At 41.8% G+C, this 19,396-nt stretch overlaps 1 protein-coding gene across 2 annotated transcripts in view; it reads right to left on the minus strand.

The window, feature by feature from the left end:
• Nucleotides 1-1,327: 1,327 nt before the first annotated feature.
• LOC311099133 (fatty acid CoA ligase Acsl3-like) overlaps nucleotides 1,328-19,396 on the minus strand; it is a 41,444-nt gene continuing 23,375 nt past the window's right edge. For both annotated transcript variants that reach the window (XM_084139792.1, XM_084139793.1), the window contains 10 exons: nucleotides 19,126-19,276; nucleotides 15,954-16,077; nucleotides 15,706-15,777; nucleotides 15,395-15,534; nucleotides 11,729-11,901; nucleotides 11,453-11,527; nucleotides 11,064-11,255; nucleotides 10,527-10,641; nucleotides 9,470-9,627; nucleotides 1,328-2,630 (listed from right to left, as the gene is read on the minus strand). In XM_084139792.1, coding sequence (XP_083995918.1) covers nucleotides 2,473-2,630; nucleotides 9,470-9,627; nucleotides 10,527-10,641; nucleotides 11,064-11,255; nucleotides 11,453-11,527; nucleotides 11,729-11,901; nucleotides 15,395-15,534; nucleotides 15,706-15,777; nucleotides 15,954-16,077; nucleotides 19,126-19,276 — 1,358 coding nt within the window. In that variant the 3' untranslated portion in view covers nucleotides 1,328-2,472. The remainder of the gene's footprint in view (nucleotides 2,631-9,469; nucleotides 9,628-10,526; nucleotides 10,642-11,063; nucleotides 11,256-11,452; nucleotides 11,528-11,728; nucleotides 11,902-15,394; nucleotides 15,535-15,705; nucleotides 15,778-15,953; nucleotides 16,078-19,125; nucleotides 19,277-19,396) is intronic.

Consider the following 19,396-nt stretch of genomic DNA (forward strand, 5'->3'; position numbering starts at 1 on the left):
TCTAGGTTTTCTTTGTACATTTGAATGGAAAGCGACAGGCCCGCACCCACACATTCATACACTGTGAAGTGGCTCTCTCTCTCTGTGCATGTTTCCTTTACATACTTTAGTTTTAGAATGTGTATTTCATATAAATATTGCACATTCAATCTGTATTTCATATTTCATCAATAATAGAACAGTAACTAGGGCTATGACAAAGAAATAGGACAATGTATTACTGTAATACAAACAGGGATATCAGAGTAGACAGGACTACTGTTGTATGACACACAAACACAGTCTGCCAAACAGCTATTAATAAAGCAAACACCTACAGATCTGGACTGGGATTAATTGGTTCTCTTGGAGACATCCATGCAGTACATTGGTCATCATTTTATGGAGTAAAATGGCAGGTTTAGGCCAATTCGATACAGACAATCCACATGGTTTTGTGGTTTATGGAACCAGATAGTCCAGGTGATAACATGGTTTATGGAGCCACATACCTGGTTTAGCAGGATACTGTGTATGTAACATTGTTTTACTGGAGGAAACATTGAAAGGTAACAGACTGATACAGGTCACGGTGGTGGCCATCCAGCAGGCTTCACAGAGACATGGGAACTTGGAACAAGCTCAGGGCAGTGAAAGCACACACACACACACACACACACACACACACACACACACACACACACACACACACACACACACCCACACACACACACAAACATCAGCACAGGTACAAACCACACATGCACCCATACACACCCCTAGCTGTAAATTTGGACATTATTATACAGATTATGTTTCAAAGATTAACCAGAGGCAGAGACTGCTTCCTGCTGGTTAAGTGACAGAATATAAATGAATAAGGGTCTCAGTAGGATTGGCATCCCATGCTGAGAAGTTGCCCTTAGGCACATATCAAGGATCCTCTCCACATCCTAACATCAACCACAGGGAAGAGAAACTAAACTTAGATCAGCTTTATTGGGTAACTGCATCCTACTTTCCTGTAGCCACCCAGGACACCTCACAATCATTGCTAACATGGTCCCAGATAAGTTCTTGCCTTGGTCAACTCATGACATCCCACAAATAGTCAGAGCTAGGATCAGCCTACATTAGGAGAAACCCAGGCACATCACATCAGCCCATAGCCACACACAGGGGCAAAGAGCAGGGAGGAGATTCCATCACTGGCACACAGTAACAGAGTGACATAGGACTTCAATCAGTAAACACATACTCTTCCATAGGATAGAAACAATCTTCAGGACATAGCAGATGAGGGAGAAGAATTATAATGAGAATAATAAATGAGAAACAAACCATTCAGAAAAATATAAGAAAGATATTTATTTTTTAATCTGTATTTAACTAGGCAAGTCAGTTAAGAACTAATTCTTATTTACAATGACGGCCTACACCGGCCAAACCCGGACGACGCTGGGCCAATTGTGCGCCGCCCTATGGAACTCCCAATCACGGCCGGTTGTGATACAGCCTGGAATCGAACCAGGGGGTCTATAGTGACGCCTCAAGCACTGAGATGCAGTGCCTTAGACCGCTGCAACTGGCTTGGCCAATCTGTCTTTTCTATTTCTTTATAAGAAATAAAGAAAGCAAATTAAGAATGCGAGTTGCGTTGCTAAAAATGTCTCATGGCTTCGTAACACTGATTTCTCTCAGACACAAGATGTTCATCAAATGGGCTTCGGAAACGAACGAAGACAAACAGATTACGTTAAAAAAAGAAACATAACAAAACATGAACAAAACAAAACATCACCACACCCAAAAACATTTATACAATATAAAGAGATCCCTGCATAGATTCAATCCTGGATGTGGAACGTTTAAACCAAAGGGCCTCCTTTTTCAGGGTCGTATTCATTAGTGCACACCATAGCAAAACGTTTTGCAAAGGGAAAAATGAAAATGAGCGTTTCTTGTTGGACAAGTTCAGGTAGTCCCTCCCTGTTTCAGTCTGTCGTCTTCCATTTGATGCCTAATGAACACGACCCAGGCCACTGTCACACAAAAACCATCCTTTCTCCTATCAGGTGTCTGGACTACACACAGAGGCCGAAGAGGAGATGCTAGACGGAGGAGAGGAGAGTGAAGGGAGGGAGAAAAAGAGGAGAGGAGCGGAGAAGTGGGACATGGACATTGTTCAAAACATTTTCTGCGTCTCGGCTGAGTCGTGTCGACATCCTTCATCACCATGATGCCACCATCGTCATAGCAACATACAGACCCCCAAAAACCTTTGACGAAGAGAAGTAACAGATGTCGCTCCAACTGGCTTGGCCCCTCTGTCTTTTCTTTTTAAAAAAAATGGGGGGGGGTTCTAGATTGGGGGGATGGGTCTATGTCTGTGTTTGTTTGTGTGTAACTTGCCGCTGTACATTCTCTCCAGTTTTCATGTCATCTACATAGTGTTTGTTAGATTCCTTGCGTATGTCTGTCTGTGTGTGTGTGTTACTTGCCGCCGTACATTCTCTCGATGTCGTCCTGATAGTGTGATTTGAGTGCCTTGCGTTTGAGTTTGAATGCGTCTGTCACCAGGCCAGTCTCTGGGGTCCAGGGCTCTGCACTCAGACGGATCTTCTTAGGGATCTCAAAGCGCTCCAGTTTGGCTGGGGGGAAACAACACTGGACATTAGAGACTAATGCATGGGCTGAGGTTGAGAAGTACAATTCAACGATAGGTCCAGAAAGATGGCAGAGGGTTAGGAGGAAAAACAAGGCTGCATTCCAAACACGTAAAAGACTCTCCCATCAGCCCACTTCTGATGAAGTATCATGAGTTGACACTTGCAGGGGACGAAGGAGGAATTAATTCATTTTAAATAGACCGCTCTTGCCCGGAAATTCGCCACTTGTTCAGTCATCATGGAACCAACGGTGACTGTTGTGTGTGCTTTATATGCGCTACAGTCAATTATATGATTGGATCATTTCGTATCTTGGCTGGACGGAGAAATTTGTGGAGTGTATGTAAACTTCCGACTTCAACTATACATACACACATACATACAGTTGAAGTCGGAAGTTTACATACACTTACAGTGAGGGAAAAAAGTATTTGATCCCCTGCTGATTTTGTACGTTTGCCCACTGACAAATAAATTATCAGTCTATAATTTTAATGGTAGGTTTATTTGAACAGTGAGAGACAGAATAACAACAAAAAACTCCAGAAAAACGCATGTCAAAAATGTTATAAATTGATTTGAATTTTAAATGAGGGAAATAAGTATTTGACCCCCTCTCAATCAGAAAGATTTCTGGCTCCCAGGTGTCTTTTATACAGGTAACAAGCTGAGATTAGGAGCACACTCTTAAAGGGAGTGCTCATAATCTCAGCTTGTTCCCTGTATAAAAGACACCTGTCCACAGAAGCAATCAATCAATCAGATTCCAAACTCTCCACCATGGCCAAGACCAAAGAGCTCTCCAAGGATGTCAGGGACAAGATTGTAGACCTACACAAGGCTGGAATGGGCTACAAGACCATCGCCAAGCAGCTTGGTGAGAAGGTGACAACAGTTGGTGCGATTATTCGCAAATGGAAGAAACACAAAATAACTGTCAATCTCCCTCGGCCTGGGGCTCCATGCAAGATCTCACCTCGTGGAGTTGCAATGATCATGAGAATGGTGAGGAATCAGCCCAGAACTACACGGGAGGATCTTGTCAATGATCTGAAGGCAGCTGGGACCATAGTCACCAAGAAAACAATTGGTAACACACTACGCTGTGAAGGACTGAAATCCTGCAGCGCCCGCAAGGTCCCCCTGCTCAAGAAAGCACATATACATGCCCGTCTGAAGTTTACCAATGAACATCTGAATGATTCAGAGGAGAACTGGGTGAATGTGTTGTGGTCAGATGAGACCAAAATCGAGCTCTTTGGCATCAACTCAACTCGCCGTGTTTGGAGGAGGAGGAATGCTGCCTATGACCCCAAGAACACCATCCCCACCGTCAAACATGGAGGTGGAAACATTATGCTTTGGGGGTGTTTTTCTGCTAAGGGGACAGGACAACTTCACCGCATCAAAGGGACGATGGACAGGGCCATGTACCCTCAAATCTTGGGTGAGATTTCAGCCAGGGCATTGAAAATGGGTCGTGGATGGGTATTCCAGCATGACAATGACCCAAAACTTAAAAAAGCTGAAATAAATTATTCTCTCTACTATTATTCTGACATTTCACATTCTTAAAATAAATTGATGATCCTAACTGACCTAAAACAGGGGATTTTTACTAGGATTAAATGTCAGGAATTGTGAAAAACTGAGTTTAAATGTATTTGGCTAAGATGTATGTAAACTTACGACTTCCAATTGTCCATATAAATACATATACATACATGTATATACACATATCCTTTAAAAAAAATATATATTTCCCTTTATTACTTTCCAACCCCACCACCCCTTCCCTAATTAGAGTTGGAGAGACTAGTGAACAACAATGCTTAGGCCTCTACTTCCAGCTTATACTTACTATATACATTTTATGGACACAGTCAATTTTACAATAATTATATTTTGTTGAACTTCCTCTACCCTCAACCTTTCCGATCATTTTCATGATGTCCATCCGGTTTGCTTCCAAATGCCATATCTTTCTAACTGTGCTCTTTCACAAAAGCTCTCAATCTATAACCTATATACTTATTATGGACACAGTATGCTTTACATTAGTTGTTATTAGTTGTTGTTAGTTGTTATTAGTCCTATCCTTCAGCTCCATTCAACACCTCCCATCTATCTCTTAACACCATCCATATTGGATTTCTATTTGCCATATATTTTTCAACTGTACTGTGATGTTTCACAAAAGTTCTGAACCCTTCTATTCTCATTGTTTCTACAGATTGTAAATTGAAAATAAACATTTTTGCTATTATTATATTATTGATCGATTGACTATGACTTTTCAGATCACCCAGTAGTGCTATCTGCAGGGTAAGTTCCAGGTAAATATTGCAATCCTTCAGCCATTCCTGGACCTGTGACCAAAAACAAGCTACAAATGGACAGTACCAAAACAAATGATCTAATGCTTCTGTCTCTTTGCAGCAAAATCTGCAGAGCTGGGAAGATTGTATCCCCCATATAAATAACATTATATTGGTAGCAAGAATTTTGTATAATAATTTAAATTGAACAATTCTAAGTTTTGAATCAGGCGTTGTTTTGCTTATCAGTTCATAAACACTATGCCATGGAATCGGTACGTCAAAAATCTCTTCCCAACTATTTTGCAATCTATATGGGACGGCTGTCAATCCTTTGGTCCTTAAATTAAACTGGTATACTTTTTTATTTATCACAATTTTCTTTAACCAATTATGTTCTTTAATGCAAGGCCGACAGACAAGTTCCTTACTTTTTCCCCCTTCCACTTTCCTAATGCTGCAATTATTTGGTTGTATTTTTGGGTAGAGCAGACATTTCCATATGTTTTTATTAGCTGCATGTGCGACATAACTCCACCAGTCCTACCTATGATATCATTTACGAAGATTATACCTTTTTTAAACATTCTTTCAAAAAATTATGTTTTTTTATCAACTAGTATATTTGAGTTTAACCATAATATTTGTTGCATTTTTTGTTCTGTCGTTTCTGCAGTGAAATTACAACCAACTTTCTATGGCTTGTTTTAGAAATAGTGATATTTGGGAGATTATTTCCTTTTCAAATAACTGAAAGTGAGAGGTTGTAATCTGAATAAAGGGAAAAAGGCCATTCTTGAACATGGGGTGAGACAATCTTACTAGTTTGCTAGAGAACCAGTTCGGATTTAAGTATCATTTTTGTATGACTGAAGCTTTTAGTGATAGGTCTAATGCTTTAATATTTAATAATTTCTGTCCTCCGAATTCATATTCATTATATAAATAGGCCCGTTTAATTTTGTCTGGCTTGCCGTTCCAAATAAAATGTTTTTCTCATATAATTTAAAAAACTGTTCGCTAAGCGTAGGCAAGACCATAAGCAAATAGGTAAACTGGGATAATACTAAAGAGTTAATCAGGGTGATTTTTCCACAAATAGACAGGTATTTACCTTTCCATGGTAGAAAGATCTTATCTATTTTTGCTAACTTTCTATTAAAATGTATTGGAGTGAGATCATTTATTTCATTTGGGATATGTATTCTAAGTATATCCACATCACCATCATGGTAATGTAAAAATTGTATTTTTTTGTGATCCAATACGTCATTTAGTACATTTATCATAATTTGGTTGTAATCCAGAGAGGTTGGAAAATGTATCTAGATCCTCTGAGAGGCTGTGGAGGGATTCAAGTTGTGGATTTAAAAGAAAAAAATAATCATTAACGTACAATGACACCTTTGTTTTTAAGCCCTGGATTTCTAATCCTTTGATATTATTGTTGGATCTGATTTTAATAGCTAACATCTCGATGGCAATCCCTGATGTCCTTACACAGCTCTCTGGTCTTGGCCATTGTGGAGAGGTTGGAGTCTGTTTGTTTGAGTGTGTGGACAGGTATCTTTTATACAGGTAACGAGTTCAAACAGGTGCAGTTAATGCAGGTAATGAGTGGAGAACAGGAGGGCTTCTTTAAGAAAAACTAACAGGTCTGTAAGAGCCGGAATTCTTACTGGTTGGTAGGTGATCAAATACTTATGTCATGCAATAAAATGCAAATTAATTACTTAAAAATCATACAATGTGATTTTCTGAATTTTTGTTTTAGATTCCATCTCTCACAGTTGAAGTGTACCTATGATAAAAATTACAGACCTCTACATGCTTTGTAAGTAGGAAAACCTGCAAAATCGGCAGTGTATCAAATACTTGTTCTCCCCACTGTATATAGCTATTAAAAATATATATCTATTCAAATATCTTGCATATCTTAATTTCCATCATTATCAATTAATATGCGTAATAATGTCGGCAGTTCATGCAAAGCATTGTTACCTATAACCCGGATTGCCATTGTATTACATTACATTTTTGTCAAGCAATTATTATTTTAGCAAACAATTATTTTGGTTCATCCTATATTCTCCCTAACATCCTTACCCCCTTGCAACAGATGTTGGATACACACACACACACACACGCACACACTCTTACACACTCAATCCCTTTCCTCCACAATCAACCATAAGCTCAGATGCTCAAGGGTTGTTACATCCCAGAGCCCAACTCAAGAAAGGACCTGATTTACGAATGCATATACAGTTACAGCTGCTTGAGAAAGCATGCAAGATTGAGCAAAAATTGACAAGAACTTTAGATTTGATTAACCTATGTCAAGTCCTAGGTGATGGAAATCAGATCCACCCTCTTCCCCTGAAACACAAACACTCTGGTGGGGACCATTGTAACCATTTTCCTCAAGCATCTCCGTGCAGTCAGACCTTTGATTATTTTGTGCCACCAGGGCCACAATAATATGCCCCCTCTCTGATTGTCCGAGTGTGACCCCCTCCCCATGGGTTACTGCAGCCAGTGTTGCCAGCACTGCCACTACCTGGGTGGGGGTACAATCCCCACCGGCTAGGTACAAGGACGTCAAGGTTTCTCATTAGCAGCTTTGAGAATTTCCTTGTATATTATGCTCTCCCATCAGGGGGCTCTGGCTTTGTAGGACCAACCCTGCCAGGCAGGCTCAGAATCTTGAGGGGGCGGTGCTGCTCTAGTAGGTCTCTGACCGCATTTATCTTTCTGTTTTGGCTGCATATAGGCAACTTACAGCAGGGCCATAAAACAGATGGGGACTTCCCTTTGGTGAATGGGTCGCTCAGGTGGGTGTCTAGGATATAGGGTTGGGGACCGTTCCATCATGATAGGACAATAAAAATAATAATTCGATGTATACTTTATTTTAAAATGTATATCCCTCATCTGCACAAAATTGAAAGCTCTCTCACAACCCCTGCTCACAGACACACGTTGGTTCTGGGATATGCAACCATTTCCTTTCTCACTCACTTAACGCCACACTTTTCCAAACACAAAAACGCACAGCACACCTTCCATCACAATACATCCACACACTGTGCCCTCTATGTCTTCTGTTTGCTATGTTTTTATCTCCACTATGTTGATTGAGTACTTGTGTTTTAATTAGTGATATTTGAAGATGTATTATTTAGCTTGTTATCCTTTCTTGTAATGCCGTCTTATCCCTTTATAAAATACTATAAATACTATAAATGTGTTTTATTATTACAATACCTACCATGGCTAGTATTGTGTGTTTCATTATTCGATGACTCTATTAGAACTTTCAGAATAGCCATGGAGTAGTCTTTGAGTCAAGGAACATTTGGTTGTCAATATACAGTTTATCGACTACGAGAGCAACACGCTTCCCTTTTAATCTATTTTCCTTGAAGATTGGGTACAGAACTTTGCGCCGTTCTGCAATCTCCCTCGGAAACTGATCATTCATGCCTATTTTCGTGCCAGCAAGTCTTTTACCTAGGCTTTTAACCATTACTTTATCCTTAAAAAAAAAACAAATTTGGCAACGATTGGACGCTCACATCTCTGTCCGAAACGGTGTACACGTTCGAGTTGGATTTTATCGGCAGCATCGAGTGGGATTTGAAGCGCTGTAAGAAAGAAGTCCTTCGGTAACCTCTCCTTCTTTTTCTTGGATACCCGTAAGTACTAGATTTTCTCTCATCGATCTACTCTGTATGTCTAGGAAGGCTTCTCTCAGAAAGTTGTTCTTCTTTTTAAGTTCCTTAACGTCCGTTTCTATCTTAGTGACTGTCCCTTTTAGCTTTTTTTTAATCTTTCTCCATTATCACAGCTTTTTCGTCACTCATTTCAAGACTCACCTTCAACTCCTTTACATCCTTACTGACCAACTCTAGTATGCCCAGTTTGTCATTTATCAACTTCAACAGATTGCTTTCCACACTTACCAGTCCCAGTGGTGAAAAGCATAAATCATCTGTATCCGTTGAGGAGTCGCGTTTTCTTTTGGAGATTGATTCTCCTCGTTTATCCTCCATCATGTTTGAGTGTTGCATTTAAGTTTTGGCTGACTTTTCTTAGCGGATGTGCAATCATCGCAAATTGAATTATGGGGCATTTCAGGCCCTGGAGTGAACAGAATTGTACACTCGATCACAAACGAGGGCTGAGGGGCTTACATTGCCAACTTCCCTTGCTTGGCTAATTGTTTGGACCGACGGCAAAGATGGCCGCGGTGATTCCCGCAAGGGCATAAGGTGAGGGTAAGTGGAGGAGCGTGTGTCTTTTACGTGTTTGGAACGCAGCCCAATAATCTGTTACAACCAGAAACCTCTATTCCTCCCTCCAACCGTCTCTCATAGTCCCCTCCATCCCTCTTTCCTACCTCTGTCCTTTTTCTATCACCTCTTGATCGTCTCCCTTCATCTCTCCTAACTAACTCCTACCTTCCTCCCTCGCTTCCCTCTCTCCATCACTCCATCCTACCTGACAGAGCGGCCTCTGTGATGATGCGGAGGACGTCTCTCTCCATGTCGGGGTTGTTACAGATCTCCTCCCAGCTGCCCCGTAACCCTCTCTGCTCCGCCAGCACCATCAACTGCTTCTGATTGGGCACCACAAAGCCAATCACGTACGACTGGTCACTGGGAGGGAGAAAGTTAAGGAAATGGAGAGATAAAATAGTGTTATTGTTTTATTTAGACAATACAGTTGATTTGTATAATTCCTTTTTACATCATCATCATCATCATCATCATCATCATCATCATCATAATAGTTATTATTATAATGAAAGGCAAAGATGGAGAGAGAGAGGGGCCAGAATAAGATGAAGGATAGAGAGAGTAATGAGTTAGAAAGACAATGAGAGAGAGAGAGACAGGAGAGAGGTAGAAAGTGGGTGGCACAGACAGCAGATGGAGACATTGTGAGATAGAACAAGTTGACAAGGAGAAACAGACAATCAATGTTTTGTACTGAGTGTACAAAACATTAAGAACACCTGTTCTTTCCATGACATAGACTGACCAGGTGAATCCAGGTGAAAGCTATGATCCCTTATCTGTTAAATCCACTTCAAATCAGTGTAGATGAAGGGGAGGAGACAGGTTAAATAATGATTTTTAAGCCTTGAGACAATTGAGACATGGATTGTGTACGTGTGCCATTCAGAGGGTGAATGGGCAAGACAAAATATTTAAGTGCCTTTGAACAGGGTATGGTGGTAGGTGCCAGGCGCACCGGTTTGTGTCAAGAACTGCAACGCTGCTGGGTTTTTCACGCTCAACAGTTTCACGTGTGTATCAAGAATGGTCCACCACCCAAAGGACATCCAGTCAACTTGACACAACTGTGAGAAGCATTGGAGTCAATATGGGCCAGCATCCCTGTGGAACGCTTTCGACACCTTGTAGAGTCCATGCCCCGACGAATTGAGGCTGTTGCAACTCAATATTAGCAAGGTGTTCCTAATGTTTTATACACTCAGTATTATAGAGAGAGACTCCAGTCACCCGGTGCTATATAATATGTGCATTGTTACCTGTTTGCGTAGGCGCAGATGTTGTCTACGAAAGGGCAGTTCTTCAGCATGGCCTCCACCTTCCCCAGAGACACATACTCCCCAGCCTGGAGCTTCACCAGGTCCTTCTTACGGTCTACACAGAAGGAACACAATGATTGGTAACGTAGATTTATATACAGCCGCCTTCGGGAGGAATTTATCTGTTGGAGTACAGTCATTTATGTATGTGAATCCTTTCATATTTTATTGTTTTTGACAGAGACAGGTATGAAATGAAGTGGATACATAGAGAAGGGAAGGAAGGAGTAGGGTTGGTAGATGCCCGGATTCGGATCCTCGCAGGCAAGGGAATCATCCTATATGTGCCGAGGGCGGCGGCCTTAACCACAAGGCCACCCTCAGTTAATTGTACTGGTCTGAATTGTTAGTTGGTTCATATGGGGAAGATTCTGAGGATCTGGCGCTTTCATCCTGACTCGTATATAAATCCACAGAGAGACGTACAAAATATCATAGGGCTCTCTCTAAAATGTGTATTTTTTCTGGGTTCCTCACCGATAATCTTGAGGCACCCATCTGGGTGAAACTCCCCGATGTCTCCCGTACAGAACCAGCGCTGGCCGTTGCTGTCCACAAAGAAGTCCTCACGGTTCTTCACCTCGTTCTTGTAGTAACCCATAGTCACGTTGGGCCCGCCGATTACAATCTCCCCTCTCGGGTGTGGCTTGTCTGTGCTGTAGTAACCGCCTGGAGAAGATCAGGAGAAGAGGATGAGGTCTATGTCGAAAGCATCTTCAGCCCCACGTCCATCCCTTCTAATACAACTTTCATTCACCCTAGCCCCCAACCCCACTCACCTCCACCCCCCCAGCCCAACTCCCCCTTTTCCCAGCCCTCCCCTAATATCACCTATTCTACAGTCCCAGTGCCATGGAGGGACTCACCCTCCTCCCAGTCCTTGAGGGTGATCTCGGAGCAGACCAGAGGAGCTCCGACCCGGCCTGTGCTGTAGTCCCACACTGACAAATAGAGAGAGAAAAAAGAAGTGTGAGAACACAGCATATCACACTACTGTGTACAATCACCTGGCTTTCTCTATTGTGCCCCATCCGCTCTCTTCCATCAGTCTACATACTTCCCTCTCTTTTACCCTCCCTTCTTCTTGGACTTTCCTCTCCCCTCCCCCTCCCTCCTCCCTCCTTTCCTTCCTTCTCTCTTACTCTCGCTGATGGTGCCAGCGCCGCAGGTCTCGGTGAGGCCGTAGCCTTGGCCCACGGGACAGCAGAGGCAGATGTTCATGAAGCGCTGGGTGGCAGCGGATAGGGGCGCTCCGCCTGACAACAGCACCCGCATGTGACCCCCCAACAACGAGCGCACCTTCCTAAACACCAGACTGGAGAAAGAGAGGTGGAGAGAGAGAGAGGGAGAGATAGAAACAGAGAGAAGAGGATAAGTATAACATCATGACAAACACCAAGTCATTCACCACACAGTAATAATCTCTGTGTGAACCTTCTGTTTCTTTTTAATGCAGGAACCCCCCACAGCAATGCCACATGCAATATCGAGAAAATTGGTTTGTTTGTCGTATTCACTGAGCAAGTGTGTGAGTGAATGAAAAGGGAAAAAAGTGAGCCTCCATTAAGGCTGTTGTGGTGACTGTATTACCACCACACCAGCGGTCACGAGTCATGACTGCAGTCAAATTCCACGTGACCGTTTAGTCACGGTAATTAGGCTTCTCCAAGCTCTGACCAAACTTGCTAACTGTCTGGTACTCAGCACTCTATTGTCCCTCTAATCACTCTGACATCAATGCAAATGTGATTGAAAATCTAATCAAACACTTCATGAGAGCCCATGAGCTCATGTTGCGCAACATTTCTATAGGCTATGCAATTGCGTGAGTGATGGCCTCTATAAAAAAGAGGAGGATCCCATCAGCTTTCTATAGACTAGACCTACTATATCTTTTCTCAACTTTCCTAATATTAAGCACATTGCTTATCTTTACAACAGGAGTATAGCCTACCTGGCTGGCATGAAAATGAACCACGGGAAAAGCGTCCTCCATTCCCTATTTAAGTGCATAGATTACATGTATTTTTTCCCCCTGCCCCTGTTTCGAGACAGGTGCATGATAGTGGTCCATTCTAAATCCAAACAAATTTCACACATATATATTATTTAGTATATGTAAAGACAAGGTTAAATCAAGAATAGTGTGATGGGGTGATATTAGCCTATCACTTGTGAATGATGAAAAGCAAACAGCACATGCTTTTTCTGCGACTTTTTCAAATCATAGTCGCACACCTCATGTAGCCTAGCCCATAGGCCTATATGTTAAAATATATTTTCTATTTAATTCAGCTATGTTCAATTGTATTCTTCATACTATCAAATAATATTAAATAATGCCATGGAATTCTAAGCAAATCTTGTCTGCTAAATGAACTAGTGTAGCCCACAGCCATATGGCATAGCCAGATCAGGGCCTAACATAAGGACAACTCAGAATATGCTATTCTGTTCTTCTGAAAATAGACTACATTTTCTTCATATCATGTTGTTTCTTAAGACCTGTCTAAAATAAATAATGGATTTATTGTGATGGTGTAGGCTATATTACATGGATTTATTAGACTTTTTTAAATGTAGATGTTCCAAAGGTCTGCATCAGTGGCTTGTAGGCTGTGTGTGGAAGCCAGGAGATGCTAAATGTGTTTGTTAATCAACGGTCAATTACGTGAGACCGGCAGTTATTTGCTTGACAATCACCGGCCACAGCCCTAGTCACGACCGCAGTAAAATTCCTTGTGACCGCTGAGTCACGGTAATCTCCTCTTATGCACTCAGGACATGCGTTGGTAGCTTAGTGGTTAAGAGGTTAAGAGCGTTGTGCCAGTAACCGAAAGGTCGCTGGTTCTAATCTCCGAGCCGACTAGGTGAAAAATCGGTCGATGTGCCCTTGAGCAAGGCACTTAACCCTAATTGCTCCTGTAAATCGCTCTGGATAAGAGCGTCTGCTAAATGACTAAAATGTAAATGTAGTATCCAACTCGCTAATGGCCTGGTACTCAGGGCTCTATTGTCCTTCTAACCACTCTGACGTCAATGCAATCGAAAATCACATCAAACACTTACCATCAAAACAGTATTGTGCTTTTAAAAAACTCACCTCACTGTGATTGATTAATTTAAAGAAGAAGTTCAACAACAGGTTGAAACTGAGTGGAAAACATGGTCATTGTGGATGTTGTTTCAAAGCCGAACAATTAAATGGACAGCTCTTTCTAAGGTGATGATTAATATTATACATTCTCATATATGAACCCAAGCCTGAACAAAAAGTAATACAATTAAAATAATGCTTATGCCCTTCATTATACAATACATAGGCTACCGCATATTATGTCTTTAATTGGTCTAGCCTATATTCCAAATTGTCTATCCATGAGTCTGGGAGACAACGTATAGGCCTAGGCGATTACAGTTAGCCTACAATAGTGCATTTGTATTTGATTTTGAATAGCCTAGTAATAGGGAATTTTTGATATTATGTTTTATAATTAATTGGGTGACACATTACCTTTAGCTACAGAATATCTCACCACCGTGCGTTTCCATCTCCTCTCCTCTCTCCTTCATTACTTTCTGAAGCGCGCAGAAAGAGGGGCTGTCAGCAGTTTAATTAAATACTCTATGTTTCATTGTGAAAACATGTTACTTTCGATGTTCTCGAACAGATTTAACTTGGTTTCCCAAATTAAGCTCTTGGTAACTGCAGGAACATGGTTGGAGAGCCCATGGAATACAGAGTTTGGTCGGAATATCACCTGTCGCGCAGCAAGAGGCAGCATGCTCCTCAAACAGTGGTTGATGTGTGGAGTGAAATAACTGGAGTAGCCTACCCGAACGAACAGGCAGGAAAGCGGCCTCCATTCGCTATTCTAGTGCATAGTCTTTTTTTCCCCTGCCCTTGTTCCTGCCAATTTGATAATGGGCCATTCTAAATATAAACACATTTTACATATTAGTAAAGACAATATTAAATTGAGAATATTCTGATGGGTGATAATATGATCACTTGATGAGAGAACAGTGTGTGCAGCCTGAGGCAAGGAACAGAGCACAAGCTTTTTTTGCAACTTTTTCAAATCATCAATAGCCTATAGTCGCATCATGCAGCCCGTATATGTTTTGATTTCTAAGACATTCTAAGGTTTGTATCATTCACAACTAAAGTTGCCAAATAACTCTAAATCTAGCGTAGAGGACCTGTTTCAAATGATCACTTTTATACTCAACATAGCCACTTCATATGAGCACTCGCTCCGGAATGGGAAAAATATCCTTTCTATTTTATTCAGCTAAGTTCAATTATATTATTTTTCCTATAAAATCATATAATATAAAATAATGGCACGGGACTTATAAGCATATCTTGTCAGCTAAACCAACAAGCCTACAGCCTATGGCATGGAGCATAGCCAGGTAACATACAGTAGGCCAACTCATAAGCTATTCTGTTCTTCTGAAATACATTTTCTTAATATCATAATGTTTCTTTAGACCTACCTAAAATAAATAATGGATTGATTGTTATGGTGTATATTAAATTAATGTAGATGTTCCAAAGGCACGCATCAGCAGCTTGTATGTGTGGAGGCCTGGAGATCCTAAACGTGTTTATGAACGGTCAATTACCGTGAGACCGGCAGCCTTTTGCATGACAATAACCGGCTGACATAATTTGATGGCCGCCACAGCCCTAGTTCAAACTCCTATTTCCTCCTGGAGAATCTCCATCAATCATTACCCATTGCCTGTGTGTGTGTGTGTTTGCTGTGCTACAAGTGTGTGGGAATGCGTGCATGTGTTACCTGTCACAGAGCGGGGTGCTGTAGCCCTTGGTGATCTGTTCCATCTTATAGTTGTAGGCCAACACAAACAGGGTTCTCTGCACACTGCTCATCTCCTCCACCTTGGTCATCACATTCTTATAGATACGATCCATGATCTCCTGCAGGAGGGAGACAGAGGGACAGAGAAGGAAAGAGGACAAAACAGCACTTCAATTAAAAAACGTTCTGTGTGTATCTTACTCAGGTCATAGAATTTGTACTGGAGTTTAAGTTAACAGAATATTAACTGTTTATATATATATATATTCTATAGTAGCTTTAGCGCTTACCGGTACAGCAGCCATGAGTGTAGGTTTTAGAACACTGGTGTCTCCTTTACTGCCCTTCTTAATCTTAGTCGACTGGGGAGGAAGACACGAGAGAGAGATGGATCAGAGAAAGGAGAGAGAATAGGAGAAGAGCACAGCTAGGCCTGTTCTCCTCTAATAGTGGAGGTCGAATAGAGTGTTTCTACATACTGCGTGTGTTTTTGTGCCTTGGCTTGTGTGTGTGTGTGTGTGTGTGTGTGTGTGTTCACCTGGTCTGCTAGCGTCAGTGGGGAGGAGTATCCGATGCAGCAGCCGTGAGCGATACACACCATCTCTGCACTCAGCTCCAGAACATGGGCCAGTGGTAGGTACCCAATGTAGGTGTCTGTCTCACTGCACGAATGGAAACAAAAAACATTTTTTCAACTGCCAAACATACAGACACAATATACAGTACCAGTCAAAAGTTTGGACACACCTACTCATTCAAGGGTTTTCTTTATATTTACTATTTTCCACCTTGGAGAATAATAGTGAAGACGTCAAAACTATGAAATAACACATATGGAATCATGTAGTAACCAAAAAAGTATTAAACAAATCAAAATATATTTAATATTTGAGATTCTTCAAAGTAGCCACCCTTTGCCTTGATGACAGCTTTGCACACTCTTGGCATTCTCTCAACCAGCTTCACGAGGTAGTCACCTGGAATGCATTTCAATTAACAGGTGTGCCTTGTTAAAAGTTAATTTGTGTCCATCATTACTTTAAGGCATGAAGGTCAGTCAATACGGAACATTTCAGTCCTTAAACCATCAAGCGCTATGATGAAACTGGCTCTCATGAGGACCGCCACAGGAATGGAAGACCCAGAGTTATCTCTGCTGCAGAGGATAAGTTCATTAGCGTTACCATCCTCAGAAATTGCAGCCCAAATAAATGCTTCACAGAGCTCAAGTAACAGACACATCTCAACATCAACTGTTCAGAGGAGACTGCGTGAATCAGGCCTTCATTACATTTACATTTTCGTCATTTAGCAGACGCTCTTATCCAGAGCGACTTACAAATTGGTGCATTCACCTTATGATAGCCAGTGGGACAACCACTTTACAATATATACAGTGGGGAGAACAAGTATTTGATACACTGCCGATTTTGCAGGTTTTCCTACTTATAAAGCATGTAGAGGTCTGTAATTTTTTATCATTAGGTACACTTCAACTGTGAGAGACGGAATCTAAAACAAAAATCCAGAAAATCACATTGTATGATTTTTAAGTAATTCATTTGCATTTTATTGCATGACATAAGTTTTGATACATCAGAAAAGCAGAACTTCATATTTGGTATAGAAACCTTTGTTTGCAATTACAGAGATCATACGTTTCCTGTAGGTCTTGAACAGGTTTGCACACACTGCAGCAGGGATTTTGGCCCACTCCTCCATATAGACCTTCTCCAGATCCTTCAGGTTTCGGTGCTGTCGCTGGGCAATACAGACTTTCAGCTCCCTCCAAAGATTTTCTATTGGGTTCAGGTCTGGAGACTGGCTAGGCCACTCCAGGACCTTGAGATGCTTCTTACGGAGCCACTCCTTAGTTGCCCTGGCTGTGTGTTTCGGGTCGTTGTCATGCTGGAAGACCCAGCCACGACCCATCTTCAATGCTCTTACTGAGGGAAGGAGGTTGTTGGCCAAGATCTTGCGATACATGGCTCCATCCATCCTCCCCTCAATACGGTGCAGTCGTCCTGTCCCTTTTGCAGAAAAGCATCCCCAAAGAATGATGTTTCCACCTCCATGCTTCACGGTTGGGATGGTGTTCTTGGGGTTGTACTCATCCTTCTTCTTCCTCCAAACACGGCGAGTGGAGTTTTGACCAAAAAGCTATATTTTTGTCTCAACAGACCACATGACCTTCTCCCATTCCTCCTCTGGATCATCCAGATGGTCATTGGCAAACTTCAGACGGGCCTGGACATGCGCTGGCTTGAGCAGGGGGACCTTGCGTGCGCTGCAGGATTTTAATCCATGACGGCGTAGTGTGTTACTAATGGTTTTCTTTGAGACTGTGGTCCCAGCTCTCTTCAGGTCATTGACCAGGTCCTGCCGTGTAGTTCTGGGCTGATCCCTCACCTTCCTCATGATCATTGATGCCCCACGAGGTGAGATCTTGCATGGAGCCCCAGACCGAGGGTGATTGACCGTCATCTTGAACTTCTTCCATTTTCTAATAATTGTGCCAACAGTTGTTGCCTTCTCACCAAGCTGCTTGCCTATTGTCCTGTAGCCCATCCCAGCCTTGTACAGGTCTACAATTTTATCCCTGATGTCCTTACACAGCTCTCTGGTCTTGGCCATTGTGGAGAGGTTAGAGTCTGTTTGATTGAGTGTGTGGACAGGTGTCTTTTATACAGGTAACGAGTTCAAACAGGTGCAGTTAATACAAGTAATGAGTGTTGAACAGGAGGGCTTCTTAAAGAAAAACTAACAGGTCTGTGGGAGCCGGAATTCTTACTGGTTGGTAGGTGATCAAATACTTATGTCATGCAATAAAATGCAAATTAATTACTTAAAAATCATACAATGTGATTTTCTGGATTTTGATTTAGATTCCGTCTCTCACAGTTGATAAAAATTACAGGCGCCTGTTTCTCAAACTAGACACTATAATATATTTGTCCTCTTGCTCAGTTGTGCACCAGGGCACAGTTTTCAGCAGTGCTAACATCATTGCAAAAAGGGTTTTCTAATGATCAATTAGTCTTTTAAAATGATAAACATGGATTAGCAAACACAACGTGCTTTTGGAACACAGGACTGATGGTTGCTGATAATGGGCCTCTGTACGCCTCTGTAGATATTCCATTTAAAAAAAATCAGCCATTTCCATCTACAATAGCCATTTACAACATTAACAATGTCTACACTGTATTTCTGATCAATTTGATGTTATTTTAATGGCCAAAAAAAATGCTTTTCTTTCGAAAACAAGGACATTTCTAAGTGACCACAAACGTTTGAATGGTAGTGTATATATATGGGCCATTCTATTTATATAGATGTATACTACAGAGATGAAAGAAGATGAAGAGCAGGACACTCAAGAGACATTCATGAAATGAGAGAGAAGAAGAAAGAAAGAGATACGTTTACATACTATAGGGGAAATGGTGGCAGAGAGAAAGAGAGATTAAGAGAGAGAGCGAAAGAGCGAGATTAAGAGAGAGAGAGAAAGAGAGAGATTAAGAGAGAGAGAGAGAAAGAGAGAGATTAAGAGAGATAGAGATAGAGAGAATGGGGAAAAGAGAAAAGGAGAAAGACAGTGATCAGGGCACATGGGGGGAAAGAGAGTGGCAGTGAGAGAGAAAAGTCTAAAACAAAGCATCACAGAATGAGCAGTCAATCTAGAAGACACCATAGTTCTCTGTACGTACTCCAGGTCTGGGATGCGCTCTGCCATGCCTGTGACGCCCGCGATGATGTTGCTATGGGAGATCATGACGCCCTTGGGGATGCCCGTGGAGCCGCTGGTGTACATGATGACAGCGATGTCAGAGGGCAGGGGCTGCCGGCGCTCCACCGCCACTACACACGCGCACAGAGAGAGAGAAGGGGGGCAGCAGGGAGGTTAAAGAGGTCACACAGACAAATACTTTTGGGTCAGAACATTGCACAATGCGGGAGCATCAGAGCACGGCTATCAAT

The sequence above is a fragment of the Coregonus lavaretus genome, assembly GCF_964263955.1.
Source record: "Coregonus lavaretus genome assembly, chromosome: 23".
Lineage (NCBI taxonomy): Eukaryota > Metazoa > Chordata > Actinopteri > Salmoniformes > Salmonidae > Coregonus > Coregonus lavaretus.